This window comes from Cervus elaphus, chromosome 1 (assembly GCF_910594005.1).
Source record: "Cervus elaphus chromosome 1, mCerEla1.1, whole genome shotgun sequence".
NCBI classification, from domain to species: Eukaryota; Metazoa; Chordata; class Mammalia; order Artiodactyla; family Cervidae; genus Cervus; species Cervus elaphus.
Window position 1 is genome coordinate 48,826,169 of NC_057815.1, and position 18,257 is coordinate 48,844,425.

The window sequence follows — 18,257 nt, forward strand, 5'->3', positions numbered from 1 at the left end:
ATTTCTGTTAGTTAGAGTGGGATTGTAACAAATATTTCACAGAAGTAAGAGGCAGAGGTGTTTTGAAGCCATGTTCTAGAAAATTCTCTGTTCCCCTCTTGACCTTGGAGATTGGAGTCCAATATCACTTGAAGAAATTAATGGCACTTTCTATTTTTTCCAATATGCAGATTTTAAAAACAAGTATTTATCCTCTTAGTTAACTCCTTATTTTTTTTAAATCTCCTAAAATGATTATTTTAATTCAGCTGTGTTATTAGTGTAAGATTGTCATTATAGTATTTGTTTATAGTTAAGCCTACTGTAATAGAATTTAGTGCCAGTTCTAGGCCATGTTTTTTTGCTCCTGTGAAGTTAGGGAGTTGGATTAGGGATCTCAAGGGTAGCTTTCAGTTTAAAGTTCTGTAAAATACTTTGATTCAGGACATTGCATTTTTAAAATTTTTATTTCTTGTTTTCTTGACTTTCACACTCATCATAATTGACAGAGCTTGCTGTATCTACTAGTTACTTAGGTCTCCAGAGAAAGTACTGAGAGGAATATTAGATACCAATGGAAATTTTTGCTGCTTCATTTCTGGTCTAGGACCAGATGAGTACTATACTTTACACTTGTTGTTCTGAGTAGCCTTTAGTTTTCCTTTCTTCATTTATGTTCTTATCTGATATTTATAATCTAAAAAGTGTCTTGAACCCAAGGAATCAAGGACTTCACCTCTGCATTTAGTTTATATATTCTAGGTAATGCTGACTCAACTTTCTTATAAAGTAGTATCAATTCAATTAAAAACCCTCCCTTTTATATTTACCTTTTAAAACCTTCATTTTTATGTCTTCTGTCTTTCTGATTTGGCTCTGTCTATATGTAACCTTAACTGGATAGCACATAGTATGAAATAAACCATAAAGGATTTTGGTATTTGCAGAGAGATAATTAATTTCCTGAGCTATAGAGCCACATTAAGCAAACAGAGCCGTTGCTTTGGTGATGATAGGGAAATGGACCCTGAATATTCGTTGGAAGGACTGATATTAAAGCTCCAATATGTTGACCTCCTGATACAAACAGCTGCTTCATTGGAAAAGATCCTGATGCTGGGTAAGATGAGGGCAGGAGGAGAAGAGGGCAGCAGAGGATGAGATGGTTGGATGGCATCACTGACTCAGTGGACATGAGTTTGAGTAAACTCTAGGAGATCGTGAAGAACAGGAAAGCCTGGTGTGCTGCAGTTCATGGGGTTGCAAAAAGTTGGACACAATTTAGTACTGAACAAGGGAAATGGATGGTTTAAAGAAAATGAAAATCAGTATAAAAAAATGCTCTTTGTAGATAATTACTTAAGAACATCAAACTACAATGTGTGGTTTAGAGTGTTCATAAAATACTTTATCTAGTCTATTATATATAAAGTGAAAATTTACTCAGCAATTATCAGTTTACTAATTGATAATTAGTAATCTTCTTTGTATATTTAAAAGTTCAGTTACAAACAGAACAAAAGAAACCACAACTTGAAGCAGTCTGTTACCATCTTAGTTTTTTCTCAGTTCTTTTTTTTAAGATTTATTTGTTTATTTGTGGGTCCTCAGTGCTGCACTTAGGCTTTCTCTAGTTTCAGGTGGAGGCTGCTCTTCGTTGCGGTGCGTGCCTCGACTTCTCACTGCAGTGGCTTCTCTTGTGGAGCACAGGCTCTAGGGTGTGCAGGCCTCAGGCCTCAGTAGTTGGAGCACATGGGCTCTAGAGCCCAGGCTCAATAGTTGTGGCACGTGAGCTTAGTTGCTCTAGGCATGTGGGGTCTTCCCAGATCGGGGATTAAACCCATGTCTTCTGCATTGCCCGGTGGATTCTTTACCTCTGGGCTACCAGGAAAGCCCTAAGTGCAACTTTTATCACTATAATTTTTGTTCAGTAAATTCTTGTTTTCTGAGTTATCAGGAATTTCTGATTTTTCTTTTATCAGCCTTAATGGTTTCTGAAAATTGAAGGCTTCCTTGGATGTAAAGTTTTTTTTTTTTTTTTTTTACCATAGTTAGCTATGGATTTGCTGTGAGTATCTTATTTCATATTGTAGGAAATGAGAATACCAAAAATGTGAGAAAAAATAAAAATCTTAGGCTGGATTATATGAAGGTTTTGTCGTGTTGGAAGGGCACGCACGTGTTGCTTGACAACAAGCACATATTTGAAGATAATGTGTCCACATCTAAAGGTGCATTTCCAATATCAATTTAAGTTTATTACTTTATGTTACCTTTTTTTTCAATTATATTTCTTTTTAATATTGGATTCTTTGTGGCACTTAAGATCACAGTGCAGAAACCAGATTTATTCGTTTCACTCATTGATTCATTCAAGGTTTTTATAGCACTGACCATGTACTAAACACTATTCTGAATGTCCTTAAAAACTAAATTTACATAATTCTCACAACAAACCCATGAAGTTAGTATTATCCCCAGTTTATAGAAGAGGAAACTGAAGCAACAAGGTGATTTGTAAGTAAGCTAGTAAGTAGTAAAATCAGGACTTCAAGTTGAGTAGACTGACTCTATAAGCTGTGCATGAATATTTACACTTGTTGCCTCTTCAGAACCTTTCTTATTGTCAACTCAGACTATTTTATTCTGTTCCAGTCACTTGATTATTTTAATCTCTGCTTGGAAGTGAATAGATAAAACTTAGGCATTCATTCCATTTACAGCCCTATGAAAAGAAGATGTGAGGATTGGAACTTGTCCTCTAACTTCCAGAAGAAAGTCAATTAAAGGAAGTCCACAAGTTTAAAGAGGCATCAAATCCTTCTTTGTCTTCAGATAATAGAAGGGCTATCTGGATATGAGCTGTACCCCTGGCTCATATATTTAAACTGTTTTGCTACTGTGAATACCAAGAATACATCACAGACAATTTTTTGCTATTCCCTAAGTTTTATTTCTATTCACTTTGATGGAATAAAGCCCTCATAGCACAGTAGAAACTCATTGCCTATCTTTTTCTATCATGCTAAACAACCAAAATCAATATGTAAGAGAAAGGACATCAGAAGAAAAGATTTTTAAAAGACAGCAAATTTTCTATCCTTCTGGCAATTACAGTTTAGGTCTATCACTTATATCATGGTTCATTAAAAACGTATCATTTTGTGAAATTACACTGCTTAACAAAAAATCAGAAGCAGAGAAACTCATTTAATGTTTTGTATCCAGTGTGTGCTTGGTTAATGTTGATACCATTATCACAGCTATCCTGGAATTACTTAATCTCTTTTCTTGGATTCCTTTCATTTAAAAGGCAGACAGGAGTCCATTCATTGCGTTTCTCCTGAGCTGCTCTAGAATTGGACAAAAACACAGAACTGAATGGCTGTAAGCATGCAAAGCCTTATTCAGGGCTCTCAAATGCAGCTTTCAAAAGAGAATTTAATTTCTTCTTTTTTTGTGACTAGATTGAAGACCAACTTTCCATATACCAATCACTGCACAAATCGGGGCTATTTGTTAAGTCCAGTCACAGTGCAAAGAAACATATGTGGAGAAAATGCTAGCGTGAAGGTCTCCATTGAAATTGAAGGATTTCAGCTACCAGTTACCTTTACATGTGATGGTAGGTTTATAGTTCCCTAACCATCTTGTTTTGCTCTGATTAGTAAGAAAATGTTTAATATGTTAATGTTATTCTTTTAATAAAGTGACTCTTTTATCATTAGGTATTTTTTTTTAATGTATGTGTGTGTGTTGTGTGTGTGTGTGGTAAAATACTTAATATGCATTAGTTATCCTTTTCCAGAAATTGGCATTCATATGGATAGTTTTTTGGTATGGATTAGTGAGAAAGTTTACCTTTATAACGACATATTTCTTTGAAAAGTATTGAGTATCTTGGTTAATCCGTGGCTCTTGGCCAAAACCTGAAAGCATTAGCTAGAAAGGCTAATTATGTTCTTATTCCTTATAGTCTTAAGACTTATTCTTTTTAAACATCCCTTAAATTTTGGCTTAGGGAATCATTAAAGTATTCAGTAAGAATTAGTACTAAAATTGAAGGAAATAATGGTCCATAACTTCTTGATTGAAATAAGCATTGATAAGCCTTGAGAGCAAGTGTTTTAATTTGTATCAAAGTTTTACTTGATATATCAAAATTTGATTCATTTAAAAAATATATCAAATGCTTATTGTTTGGCTCTATAAATGTGCACATTTATAATGTACATCTCTGTTAAGAAATGTAACCATATTATGGTAGAAGTGCTTTGTTTGTTTAAATGATAACTGTTATGATACATATAAATGTGTTCAGAAATGTAGCTATTGTATTAGATAGAGGTTTTATGGCCTTTTCTGTCAAGCTGTTGATTTTCATGAATTTTGAATATAGTCATTGTCTTCTAAAATAAGAGCTCTAAGTATAAAATAAAAATAGGTTACTTTGTTTGTAATGCTTTGTAATCTTGGTATCCAGCTATTGCCAAGTATGGTAATTAAATAATACGTCCTACTTGCTATATTTTTATTCTTTATTGGAAAATTTACCAGGCAAATGTCAGCTGTTTAAAATGGTGATTCTTTTTCCTTGTAATTTGGTTTAAATAATTGCTTGCTAGATACTTCTAAATGTTATCCTCTTTGGAGGAGTCTGTAAAACAGAGGTGGTTTCTTAGTTTAGATCTGCCCAGTCTTAATACAGTAACCACCAGCCACATGTGGGATTACTTGAAATATGGCTAATATAGATTGAGATGTTCTATAAGTGTAAAATACACACTGGATTTCAAAGACTTAGATTGAAAAGAGAATGTAAGATATCCTATTAGTAAATTTTAAATAGCAGTTGCTATATATTGAAATGATATTTTAAATATATTAATTTAAATAAAACATATTATTAAAATTAGCTTCCTCTGTTTCTTTTTACTTTCTTCAATGTGACACTAGAAAATTTTAAATAATATATGTGACCTGCATTATATTTCTCTTATATAATGCTGTTTTAGACTGTGAGAAATAGTCTGAATAGGTATATACTTAAAGTTAAATGAGTAAGATGAAAATAATGACTAACTCTTTTACAGTGAGTTCTACTGTAGAAATCATTATCATGCAAGCCCTTTGTTGGGTACATGATGACTTGAATCAAGTAGATGTTGGCAGCTATGTTCTGAAAGTTTGTGGTCAAGAGGAAGTGCTACAGAAGTAAGTGTTTTCATTTAATTACTGAGCAACATTTTTGGAAATTTCATTTTAGTGGGTTAGATTAAAAAAATTTCAAGTTAAATTTATAGTCTAAAGCCACATTGGGTTCCAGTGAATTGATTTATTGGGTCAATTAACTTATATTGAGATATGCATTATCTGACATGATGTTGCCCTTAAGAAGCTGATAGTCTTAGATGGGAAGAATGGTAGGTAATTGGTTGACAGATATATTTAATTTTTTTTCTTTCTGCAGAGAGGCAATAGTTACTTCATTATGAACTCCATTTTCCTTTTGTGGCATGTAGTGTTTCTTTAGCCGCAATGTTTCGCTGTGATTTCCTTTTAGCTGCCTGAAAATATCGTTATTTGAATCTTTTTTTGAACCTACCAGAAATTCTCTGTCCCTGTTTTTTTCCCTTCTTTGTCTTCATCTTCTTTCTTCTTTGCTTTAACTCTTCTCATGTAGAATTATTCCTCTATTTAAATGCTCATATTTAGTTTAAAAATCTTTATTTGTCATCCTCTTCAATTTCTGATGCATAAACAATTTATATTTACTCTCCGTCTATTATTTCTAATTTGAGGAGAATAATGTTGATGAATAACTAATATATTTTAACAGTAATCATTGTCTTGGAAGTCATGAACATATTCAAAACTGTCGAAAATGGGACACAGAGATTAAACTACAACTTTTGACCTTCAGCGCAATGTGTCAGAATCTGGCCCGAACAGTAAGTGTGTACCCTATACTGAATTGCATTTGGTTGAATCTGAATAACTTTGTTAATCAGCCAGTTTGCAATTTGTACCTTCTTTAAGAGGTTTGGGTTTGACTGTGAGTGAGGAACTCTCTGTCCCCTGTGGAAGTCTTTATAGCAGATGGGGGAAACTTTCAATCATGGAGGTTTAGATAGCATAATACTCAGAGCTGGAGGCATGTGTAAAAATCAAACTGGAAGAATTTGACTTGTAATAGTTTTACACAACTTACACAATGAAAACATCAGCATCAGTCAAGGAGAACTGAGGAAGAAAGATTTTGAATGCTAAATATGGTTTGGAGGAGAAAAAGATACATACATTTGCACCAAACTGAGGAAAATACATTATTTTTCACCACATGAAAACTAATTCTCTGTTCTAAAAGTATAGTACTTTATTTTGAGGTTAAAGCAAAATAGAATATAAGAATTTAGGCCATTTTATTTCTTGATGAATTTTAATATGTAAAGAGAGATAATCTTTCTTCATTTGGTAGAATTTGGGGAAGAAAAATATCTGTCATTTCTGCTTTCTCTTTTCTTTATTTTCCTCGGTTTTGCTCCTATTTAGGTAGAGTTTATTTCATTTGGTTGAAAACTGTTTCACAAAATTCAGTGCATTTTATCATATCATTAGTAACTACTCTTTTCAGTTTCCTAAGGAGCAATGTTCTTGAGTTTGCATAGTAAGGGTTATGATTGAAAAGACCAGAACCTCACTTACTGAGGGTGAGGTGGAAGGAAATTTGATTATCATTAGAAGATATAATGCAGAAATTCAGATGATCTCTTCTCATCTGGTTCCCACCTCACCTTCATTTGGCTGTCAGCCATCTTTAAAAGTGTTTTTAGCTCTCCATTCTCTCTCTATAGAACAGAAGTGGTTTTCCTTTGAAAAATATTTACATATCAGAAACTAAACTTCAAAGTATGTATGTTTTTTCCATTTAAAAAACAGGTTTTTTAGAAGACGGTCACTTTTCTGAGTCAATTATAAATATTTAAAGCCTCAGTTCTGAAAAATCACTTTCTTTTCAAGAGTTTATCATATGCTTAACCCTGTTTAACTTGGCAATAGAAAGACTAATGGATTTCATTATTTGATAAATGTTTGTCTGTATATGTTTATTTAGGCGGAAGATGATGAAACACCTGTGGATTTAAACAAACACCTGCATCAAATAGAAAAACCTTATAAAGAAGTCATGACGAGGTGTGGCATTTAAAACATTAATTTCAGATTTTCACACTTTACTTTTGGATGTGAATGCATTTATTTTGGTAAATAAAACAATCATTCTTGTATATAGTATCTTTCAGCCACAGTAACTGTTCTTCATTTTAGACATCCTGTTGAAGAACTTTTAGATTTGTATCACAATCAAGTGGAGCTGGCTCTTCAAATTGAAGTAAGTTCTAATTCATGTTTTGGCATGATAGTTTAAAGATTCTTTTCTCTGTATTCTCTTAAATATTAGTGTTGAAATTGGATTAAATATTTTAGAAGGACTATTTAAACTATATTCTTGATGTTGCTATTTGAGAACTTATTTTCTGATCCAACATATTAATAGAAGTTTAGTGCTTGGGTTACTTCAGCTTTATTACTGAGAGGAACCTTCAGTTCAATTCAAAAAGCATTTATTGAATGCTTGCTAGATGCTGGGATTATGAAAATGAATGACCTGAGGAACTACCAGGAACTATCAGGAATGACCTACCAGGAACTAAACAGAGACTTAAATAGAATTTCAATATAGTAAATGTAGAATAGGAGTATGCATTGAGGTTTTTTGAGAGATCAAACAAGGGCACTTCTCCAGTCATCTTGAGAGTTCAAGGAAGAGGCCTCGAAGAAGGGATGTTGCCAAGACTTAAATGGTATGAATTAGCTAGAAGATAGTTGGAAAGGGTGTGTGAACAAAAGTGTGTAGGTATGATACATATGGGGAGCATAAGCACTTACCTGATATGGAGTGTGACGTGAAGATTGAAAGATGACATTGGAGATAGGCCAAGATAAATTACCACCTATAATCCATATTATGTTTTACTTTATCTTCCAGATCAGGGGGCCATGTACAGTCCACTTCCAATTCTTGTAAATAAAAATTTGGCGGGGGCACAGCCACATCCATTTGTTTATATGTTTTCTATGACTGCATTTGTGCTTTAATACTAAAGTTGAGTAGTTGGGACAGAGACCATATGCCCTGCAAAGCCTAAACAAGTTACTGTTTTCATTTTATAGGAAATGTTTGCTGGCCCCTTCTGTAATCATTTAAGGTGTTTTAAGCTGAGGGTAGGAAGTGGAGTGGGGTAGAGTGGTTGACTTGTTTAATCTTGAACTTTGAAGTCCCTCTGCCTAAACGAAGTTAAATTTAGGGTTGCCAGGATTGGTCTCAGGGAGACTACTTAGGCAAGACTTTTTATAGTGGTCTAGGTAAAAGACAGGCTTTCCTGGTGGCTCAGTGGTAAAGAGTCCACCTGCCAATTCAGGAGATGTAGATTCAGTCCGTGGGTCAGGAAGATCCTCTGGAGAAGGACATGGCAACCCACTCCAGTATTCTTGCTTGAGACATCCTATGGACAGAGGAGCCTGGTGGGCTATAGTCCATGGGGTCACAAAGGAGTTGGACACGACTTAGCGACTAAACAACAACAGCAGATAATATATAATGAGTATGATGACAGTAAAGAGAAGGGACTGATTAATGATATTTAGGAGATACAATTGGCTAGATTTTGATAGATAATGAGGTATAAGTGAAGAAGAAATAGTGTAGGATGACTTCCAGATTTCTAACTACTAGTATATATTTTTGATCAGTATATAATTACATCAATTTATTTAATAGATATTTACTGAATTTTCTCTCAAGTCACTGTTGTAGGTGTTGAGCATAAAACAGTGGACAAAAGAAACTGTAATCCTTGCCCTTTAGAGAATTTGCATTCTAGTTAGAGGAAACAGAAGTTTAATAATAAACTGGCAAGGTATATATCAGGTGGTAAGTGCTATTAGAGAAAAATAAAGGGGGAGGATAATGTTGCAGTTTTCAAATAAGATAATAAGAGAAGGGCTCAGTGAGAAAATGAATTTGAGTAAATTACTGGAGAAGAGAGGAAGAAGCTACTTGGTTATCTGGTGAAGGGGTATGCCTGGTATATAGAAGGTCTCCCAGGCTAGACTAGAATGAGGAGAGGGGCAAGAGTAGAAACAAATCAATGAGGAGAGAGAATGATGGCTTAGACCAGAGTGAAAGTAAAAGTGATGAAAAGTTAATGCTAGGAAGATTTACCAATAGATTGGATGTGGAACATGAGAGAGGGAGAGATGCATAACTTCAGTATTTTCTACCTGAGCAGGTTGGAAGTTTGGAGTTGCCTTTAGTGAGAGGTAGAAAACAGAGAGCAGGTTTATGGGGAACATCTGAACTCGGTTTGGACACTGTGTTTGAGATGACTGTTATTCATCCAAATAGTGATATTGAGTAGATAGATGGATATGGATCTGGAATTTAATGTAGGCGATCCAGGCTGCTGATAATAAACTGGGGAATCATCAGACTATAAATATTTTGCAGTCCTAAAACTGGATGAGATCACCAAGAAAACCATTGCAGTTAGAGCAAAAAAAGTTTAATGACAGAGCCATCGGTGTATCTTCCATCTTAGAAGAAAACAGTTCACTTCAGTTGCTCAGTTGTGTCCGACTCTTTGCGACCCCATGAATCGCAGCACGCCAGGCTTCCCTGTCCATCACCAACCCCCGGAGTCTATCCAAACTCATGTCCATGGAGTTGGTGATGCCATCCAGCCATCTCATCCTCTGTCATTCCCTTCTCCTCCTGCCCCCAAACCTTCCCAGCGTTAGAGTCTTTTCCAGTGAGTCAACTCTTCGCATGATGTGGCCAAAGTATTAAGAGTTTCAGCTTCAATATCAGTCCTTCCAATGAACACCTAGGACTGATCTCCTTTAGGATGGACTGGTTGGATCTCCTTGCAGTCCAAGGGACTCTCAAGAGTCTTCTCCAACACCACAGTTCAAAAGCATCAATTCTTCAGCGCTCAGCTTTCTTCACAGTCCAACTCTCACATCCATGCTTGACCACTGGAAAAACCATAGCCTTGACTAGATGGACCTTTGTTGGCAAAGTAATGTCTCTGCTTTTAAATATGCTGTCTAGGTTGGTCATAACTTTCCTTCCAAGGAGTAAGCATCTTTTCATTTCATGGCTGCAATCACCATCTGCAGTGATTTTGGAGCCCCAAAAAATAAAGTCTGACACTGTTTACACTGTTTCCCCTTCTATTCCCCATGAAACGATGGGACCAGATGCCATGATCTTAGTTTTCTGAATGTTGAGCTTTAAGTCAACTTTTTCACTCTCCTCCTTCACTTTCATCAAGAGGCTGTTTAGTTCCTCTTCACTTTCTGCCATAAGGGTGGTCTGCATATCTGAGGTTATTGATATTTCTCCTGGCAGTCTTGATTCCAGCTTGTGCTTCTTGCAGCCCAGCGTTTCTCATGATGTACTCTGAATGTAAGTTAAATAAGCAGGGTGACAATATACAGCCTTGACGTACTCCTTTTCCTGTTTGGAACCAGTCTGTTGTTCCATGTTCAGTTGTAACTGTTGCTTCCTGACCTGCATACAGGTTTCTCAAGAGACAGGTCAGATGGTCTGGTATTCTCATCTCTTTAAGAATTTTCCAGTTTATTGTGATCCACACAGTCAAAGGCTTTGGCATAGTTAATAAAGCAGAAATAGATGGTTTTCTGGAACTGTCTTGCTTTTTTGATGATCCAGCAGATGTTTGATCAATTTGACCTCTGGTTCCTCTGCCTTTTCTAAAACCAGCTTGAACATCTGGAAGTTCACAGTTCATGTATTGCTGAAGCCTGGCTTGGAGAATTTTGAGCATTACAAATAGCGTGTGAGATGAGTGCAATTGTGTGGTAGTTTGAGCATTCTTTGGCATTGCCTTTCTTTGGGATTGGAATGTAAACTGACCTTTTCCAGTCCTGTGGCCACTGCTGAGTTTTCCAAATTTGCTGGCATATTGAGTGCAGCACTTTCACAGCATCATCTTTCAGGATTTGAAATAGCTCAACTGGAATTCCATCACCTCCACTAGCTTTGTTTGTAGTGATGCTTTCTAAGGCCCGCTTGACTTCACATTCCAGGATGTCTGGCTCTAGGTGAGTGATCACACCATCGTGATTATCTGGGTCATGAAGATCTTTTTTTGTACAATTCTTCTGTGTATTCTTGCTACCTCTTCTTTTTTTTTTTTTTTTTTGTTTTTTTTTTTCGTCATCCTTGTGCAGGGGCCATGCTAATCTTCTCTGCATCGTTCCAACCTTAGTATATGTGCTGCCGAAGTGAGCACTTGCTACCTCTTCTTAATATCTTCTGCTTCTGTTAGGTCCATACCATTTCTGTCCTTTATCGAGCCCATCTTTGCATGAAATGTTCCCTTGGTATCTCTAATTTTCTTGACGAGATCTCTAGTCTTTCCCACTCTGTTGTTTTCTTCTATTTCTTTGCACTGATCGCTGAGGAAGGCTTTTTTATCTCTCCTTGCTGTTCTTTGGAACTCTGCATTCAGATGGGAATATCTTTCCTTTTCTCCTTTGCTTTTTGCTTCTCTTCTTTTCACAGCTATTTGTAAGGCCTCCTCAGACAGCCATTTTGCTCTTTTGCATTTCTTTTCCATGGGGATGATCTTAATCCCTGTCTCCTGTACAGTGTCACTAACCTCTGTCCATAGTTCATCGGGCACTCTATCAGATCTAGTCCCTTGAATCTATTCTTACTTCCACTGTTTAATCATAAGGGATTTGATTTAGGTCATACCTGAATGGTCTAGTGATTTTCCCTACTTTCTTCAATTTAAGTCTGAGGAAAACAAGAAGAAAATAGAAGAAAACCAGAAGTCCAAATTCCTCTGTAGCAGCCACCCAACTTAGTAAACCTCTTGAAAGTTAATCTGTTTTTTCTCCTTACACTTCCTCTCTTCTCATTTTCTTGTGTACCCACTCCAGTCAAGCTTTCATTCTCAACAGTTCTCTGAAACTGCACTTAAGATCATCAAGGACTTCAAAGGTCACGGTTCCAGTAATAAGTTCTTAGTCTCTTTTTCTCTACTTTGCTATAGTATTAGAGTTGATTGTTTCTTCCTTCTTGAAATACTCATATGGCTTCTGGGATATCACATTCTTGGTTCTCCTACTTCCAGTGTCTGCTCTGTTTTCACTCATACTTGTGGCTTTGGAGCTCCGTGTGATCTCCTTATCTTCCTGACCTCTAAACATTAGAATGTCTGGGGTGCTCAGTTCTAGGACCTCTTTTCTTCTCTCTGTATTCCCACTGTAGGTGATCTTTTTTCATCTCGTCTCTAAATACCCTAGGGGCTTCCCTAGTGGCTCAGAATACACCTAGAATGCAGGAGACCTGGGTTTGATCCCTGGGTTGAGAAGATCTCTTGGAGGAAGGACTGACTACCCTCTCCAGTATTCTTGACTGGAGAATCCCATGGACAGAGGAGCCTGGCAGGCTTACAGTCCATGGGGTCAGAAAGAGTCAGACATGACTGAGCAACTAACACTTAAATACCCTACCTATGTTGATCATCACTTCAGATTCATATGTCTGATACTTAACTTTTTATATAAATGTCTAACATCTCAAATTTAAGATGTATAAAACTGTGTTTTTATGCTATCCTTCATATCTATTTGTCAGTCTTCCCCTTCTTAATAAAATGGCAACTCTGTCCTTCCATTTGCTCAGGCCAAAACTTTGGAGTCATTTTTGATTTCTCAAGAAAAGGATATTTCATATCTCACATGCAGTTCCATTTCTGTCAACTTTACCTCAGAAATACATTCAGAATGTGACAACTCTCCACTACCAGAGCTATAGTCCTAGTCAACTACAAGAGTTAACAGCAGTTGCCTACTGGTCGTCCAGCTTCTACCTGTCCTTCTATAGCCTATCTTCAACAGGCAATCAAAATTATATTTTAAAAACAAATCACTAAATGCAGTGTGGTATCCTGGATTGTTTCATGGAAGAGGAAAAATACATTTGGAAACACTGGTAAAATCTGAATAAAGTCTGCAATTTAGGTAATAATAATGTAGTAAGTGTTAATGTCTTAGTTTTGACAAATTTAACATAGTTATATAAGAAGTTACTTAACCAGTTTCCTTTAATGTTGAATGAGAACTCTACTATTCTTATAAATCTAAAATTGTTCCAAAATAAAAAAACTATTTTTAAAAATGAATATAAGCACAGAAAGCAAATGAAAATGAGAGAAAATCAAAGCCAAAAAATGGTTGTTTGAAAAGATTAATCAACTTTATAAACCCTTAAGAATATTAAATCATGCCACTATTCTGCTTAATATCCTGTGTGCCATCTCAGTGAAATTTGAGTCCTTAATTATGACTTCAAAGCCCTACAGATTCTGACCTCTCTGATGGCTTCCTACCGCTTTCTTTAAGTGTGTGTATGTGTGTGTGTGTGTTTCTTTTTTAAACTGGGGTGGGGTTGCCATTTCCTCCTCCAGGGAATCTTCGCAATCCGGAGATCAAACCTGTGTCACCTGGAATACCCTAAATAGTGTTTTTTTTAAAAATATATTTTATTTATTTGGCTGCACCAGATCTTAGTTGCAGCATATTGCATGTTTTTTAGTTGAGGCAGGCAGGATCTAGTTCCCTCGCAGGAAATGACCCTGCGACCCTGCATCCCTGCGTTGGAGTGTGATGTCTTAGCTGCTGGATCACCAGAAAAGTCCCTTTTCTTCCTTTGTTCTAGTTGACATGCAGGTATGCTTCCCAACTGGGACCCTTGTACTTGTTCCTTCTTTTAATGCTCTTTCTCCAAATGCTTGGGTCACTTACTCTTTCGGTTCCTTAGGGTCTGTGCTCTAATGTCTAATCAGAGAGCTCTTCACTGACCCTCCAATTGGAAATAGCAACTCTCTATCATATCTATTCCCCATATTTTGTATAGTTTTATTGAGGTACAATTTATGGATCATAAAATTTATCCATTTAATGTGTACAATTCAATGATTATTTTAGCAAATGAATAGAGTTGTATAATTGTTATTATAATGGAGTTTTAGAACATAAGTTTCCATGTACTACTTTCCACTCATTCTCCCATTCCCATCCTCAGCCCCAGACAACTACTAATCTGGTTCCTATCTCAATAGATTTGCCTTTAATGGAAATTTCCTGTAAATGGAATCATACCCTGTGTAATCCTTTATATCTGATTTCCTTTATGTATCATAGTGTCTTTTTAAAATTGGAGGATAATTGCTTTATAATGTGTTAGTTTCTGCTGTATCACAGTGTGAATCAGCTGAAAGCATACATATATCCTCTTCCTCACGCGCCTCCTTCCCCCTCCATCCTGCCCACCTAGGTCATCACGGAGCACCAAGCCAACTTCCTGCTTTATACAGCAGCTTCCCACTAGCTAACTGTTTTATACATGCCATACTGTCTCAAGCTTTGTTTGCGTCGTGTGTACCCATTGTTTTGTTTTATTTCTGAATCCTTCTGTTGTTGGGCTATACCATGTTTTATTTATCTAGTCACCCAGTAACTGACATTTTTAACTGTTTGTACTTTTTGCTTTTATTTTTTAAAACTGTTTATTTAATTTTTGGTTGCTTTGCTTGGGCTTTCTCTAGTTGTGGTGAGTGGGGGCTACTCTCTAGTTCGGGTGTTTGGGCTTCTCATTGCAGCGGCTTCTCTTGTTTTGGGGTACAGGATCTAGGCACAGGGGCTTCAGTAGCTGTGGCATACTGGCTTAGTTGCTCTGCGACATATGGAATCTTCCCGGACCAGGAAGATGAACTTGTGTACCCTGCATTGGCAGGCAGATTCTTATCCACTGTACTACCCGGGAAGTTCCTATTTGCAGTTTTTGATTATTGTGAATAATGCTGCTATAAAAATTCATGTGTAAGTCTGTGTAGATGTATGTCTTAATTTTTCTTTAGGCAGGTTTATGGGAGAGATCAGGAAGTTGCAAAAGTTTTGATTCTTCCTGGTCTTAGTTTTCTAGGGATAAGACGTTAATTTATTTCACTAAAATGAAGCTAGATGTTTTGAGGTAAGGAATAATGGTTTAGCTTCATACTCTAAGGAAAATAGGAAATAGAGTTGACCAAGGGCTTGTAAAAGGAATGTTAAGTGGCATGCAGATGCCTGCTGAAATCTGAGATGATTGGATCCTTAGGATTGTGAGCTATTCTGTAGATGTACATGCTGCCTGGTAGAAGTAGAGAAGTCTCTGAGCTCAGAGAATAGATTTAGTCAGAATGAGAGTGTGTGGGCTGGAAGCAAAGGAGACTGTGATCAGAATATGATATTGTTGTTAAGATTCTGATAGGGCACACAGTTTGGGGGTTGAAAATGTTTTGAATTTGCCACATGGACAGTTAACTGAGGCTTCTTTTAGGGTATAGGATAGAAAGTCAGATAAATGCCCAGAGCAAAAATAAGGCAGATAGTAGAGGAAATAACCACATGCCAGTAGCAAGGCAGATCAGTCAGTCAGGGGCCAAGACAGGCAACAGAAACTATGGTAGATTTCTGAACAGGGAAACTTAAAGAATTGTTAATTAGTAAAAGATAGTTAATTACTATAAGGGATAAAAGAGGGCTAAAACAGGAGTTGCGTATTAATGCCAAATCTGGCCAGTAACCCAGTTTTATAAATAAAGTTTTATTGGAACACAGCCATGCTCATTAATTTATATATTAGAAAGTGAAAGTGAAGTCGCTCAGTTGTGTCCGACTCCTTGCGACACCATGGACTGTAGCCTACCAGGCTCCTCAGTCCATGGGATTTTCCAGGCAAGAATACTGGAGTGAGTTGCCATTTCCTTCTCAAGGAGATCTTCCCGACCCAGGGATTGAACCCAGGTCTCCCATATTGTAGGCAGATGCTTTACCGTCTGAACCACCAGGGCCTCAATTTATATATTAGCTATGTCTATTTACATGCAGAATTGAATTGTGACAGACTATTTGGCCTACAAAACCTAAAACATTTGCTCTCAGATCTTAAAACAGTGCCAGCCTTGCTCTAAGAGGTCCAGAAGTAACAGGTGCTAGGTGCAAAGAAGCAGTCATCAAGTACAGGTTGAGGAACAGTGGATAGTTGAAGGAACTTTGAGGATTTATGATAGAGCCTCTTCCCCAACCCCAGGCTGAAATTCAGCCTCTTTGAAGTGGGTATGGCTGTGTTGCCTATGGCGAAGAAACTTGTTAGTGCTGTCAGATGGGAAGAGCGTGGCCTGAGGGTGCAGCTGGAGCTGATCTTTGAGGACCACTGGGCTTCCATGCTGAATTTTAAAACAGAGGACTGGAACCCTGATGAATATATCTTCCTGCTGCTCTTGCCTTTGACTGTCCTTTCACTGCTCTCTAGTCACAGCACCTAACATTGTGCTTGCTGGCAAGGAGGATTGTTTATAAGGTCTAGTTCTAGAATTACAAAGTAGAGCAAAGGGTGGATTTGGAATTGGCGCACAATAAATTGATATCTGCCACATAAAAATGATGGAGAATAGTATAGGAGAATGACATGAGCCTCAGAGGTTTTTGCGTGAAAGTGGAAGAATAAAAGAAAGCAGAAACACGAGTAAGCAAAAATGGAAGCCTTCAGGATCTGAGGACTGCAAGGTAATTAGGTGTTTGAGAAAATGAGGTGGCTTCTTTTAAGCATGCACACAAAGAGAGCCTTTGGTGTAGCCAAACCTCAGAGGTGGAAAATTTTAAATTTTTAAGGGATTGTACAGTACTGAGTTTCAGTCCTTTCTAGCAGTACTTGGCATTTAAGTTTGGCATAAATATTTTATGAATTAATTCATTATATAAAAATGTTTCTTAATGAGATGTACTTTAAAACAATGATGGGGTAGTGGAGAAGGATTTTTAAATCATCCTCATCAGGTAAATTATTTTATAATGTATTTGTACATGTATAATAGTACATTTGATTCACGGTAAAATGGACTGTGGTTGAATAGTAAGGAAGGATTGTGCTCACAAGTGTTTTCATCAGATAAAACTTAGAAAGTGAATGTTGTATAGATATAAATGTTGCTGCAAAGTTGACTCACTTTTAGTAACTGTTGCCCAGTGTTATTAATTTGTGACCAATCTCATTGGTCACAAATTAATTGGTCTCTGTGTGTGGGTTTTTTTTTTTTTTGGTCCCTGGTTTTTGATACCAAAATTTTTCTGGAGAGCGAGAAGTGTTTTTAGTGTGTTTTTAGTGGGGAAATTATTCCCAAATGAAACTTAAAAAGATGACTCAAGTTTTTTAATGATTTCAGAATTTGTTAGTAATTTATTGCTTTCACTTCTGATTCTAATAAGAAATTAAAAGGGATTTGCATGTGAATAATTGTATCAGGCAAAGTGAAAATTAACCGGGCCTGCTTTTTCCTACTTCAAAGTAAAGTATGTAATTGGCACTTGCCTGACAGTTTAGTGGTTAAGAGTGCTTCCACTGCAGGGGTGTGGGCTCTCTGGCTGGGGGCAGGGGGTGGGAACAAAGTAAATTAGGTAATTGAAAAGCTATCTTGTTTCTTTTCTTCTTCATCATAAAAGCGTAAAGGATATCTATTCTTAGGCACATCTAAAATGTTTGCTTTTTCCCTCATCCCTGAAATTGATCCTTAAAATTCCACATACTTAGGTTTATTTTACTTTTTATTTTTAAAGAATCAGCACAGAGCAGTAGATCAAGTAATTAAAGCTGTAAGAAAAATCTGTGGTGCTTTAGATGGTGTGGAGACTCTTGCCATTACAGAATCGGTAAAGAAGCTGAAGAGAGCAGTAAATCTTCCAAGGAGTAGAAGTGCTGAAGTGAGTATTTTTTAGTAGTTAGCACTTTATCACATGCAAATATGTACATAAGTGAGCATCTGTCATTTAAACTGGGAGATTTTTGCTTCTGCTAGAAAAAATGTTACCATTTTAACTCTAGCTTTTACTTTTGAGCTGATTTGGTCACTTATTTGGTAAGGTGAGGGTATTTCCAAGAGGAGATGGACTGCCTTGAAGAACTTTGTGAGAGTTGACATTGAATAAATGGATATCCAGCTGAACTTTTTGTGTATAGAGGGGAAACCTTGGCAAAAATGAGTTGGTCAAAGATTTTAAGGTAATACTGCCCTTGAAGGAGCTGGATATTAATAGCTAACATTTCTCCCTCTGGATGAAAATGTCCATGGTTGTCAATGGGG

General features: G+C 36.6%; 1 protein-coding gene and 1 non-coding gene across 2 annotated transcripts in view; one reads left to right on the top strand and one right to left on the bottom strand.

Moving 5' to 3' along the window:
- PIK3C2A (phosphatidylinositol-4-phosphate 3-kinase catalytic subunit type 2 alpha) overlaps positions 1 to 18,257 on the top strand; it is a 105,179-nt gene that overhangs the window by 48,803 nt on the left and 38,119 nt on the right. The window contains exons 4-9 of the mRNA XM_043901933.1: positions 3,447 to 3,604; positions 5,073 to 5,193; positions 5,819 to 5,930; positions 7,094 to 7,173; positions 7,306 to 7,369; positions 17,734 to 17,877. Coding sequence (XP_043757868.1) covers positions 3,447 to 3,604; positions 5,073 to 5,193; positions 5,819 to 5,930; positions 7,094 to 7,173; positions 7,306 to 7,369; positions 17,734 to 17,877 — 679 coding nt within the window. The remainder of the gene's footprint in view (positions 1 to 3,446; positions 3,605 to 5,072; positions 5,194 to 5,818; positions 5,931 to 7,093; positions 7,174 to 7,305; positions 7,370 to 17,733; positions 17,878 to 18,257) is intronic.
- LOC122703604 lies at positions 11,251 to 11,357 on the bottom strand. Its single transcript, XR_006343538.1, has one exon. It is a non-coding gene; the product is annotated as a U6 spliceosomal RNA (small nuclear RNA).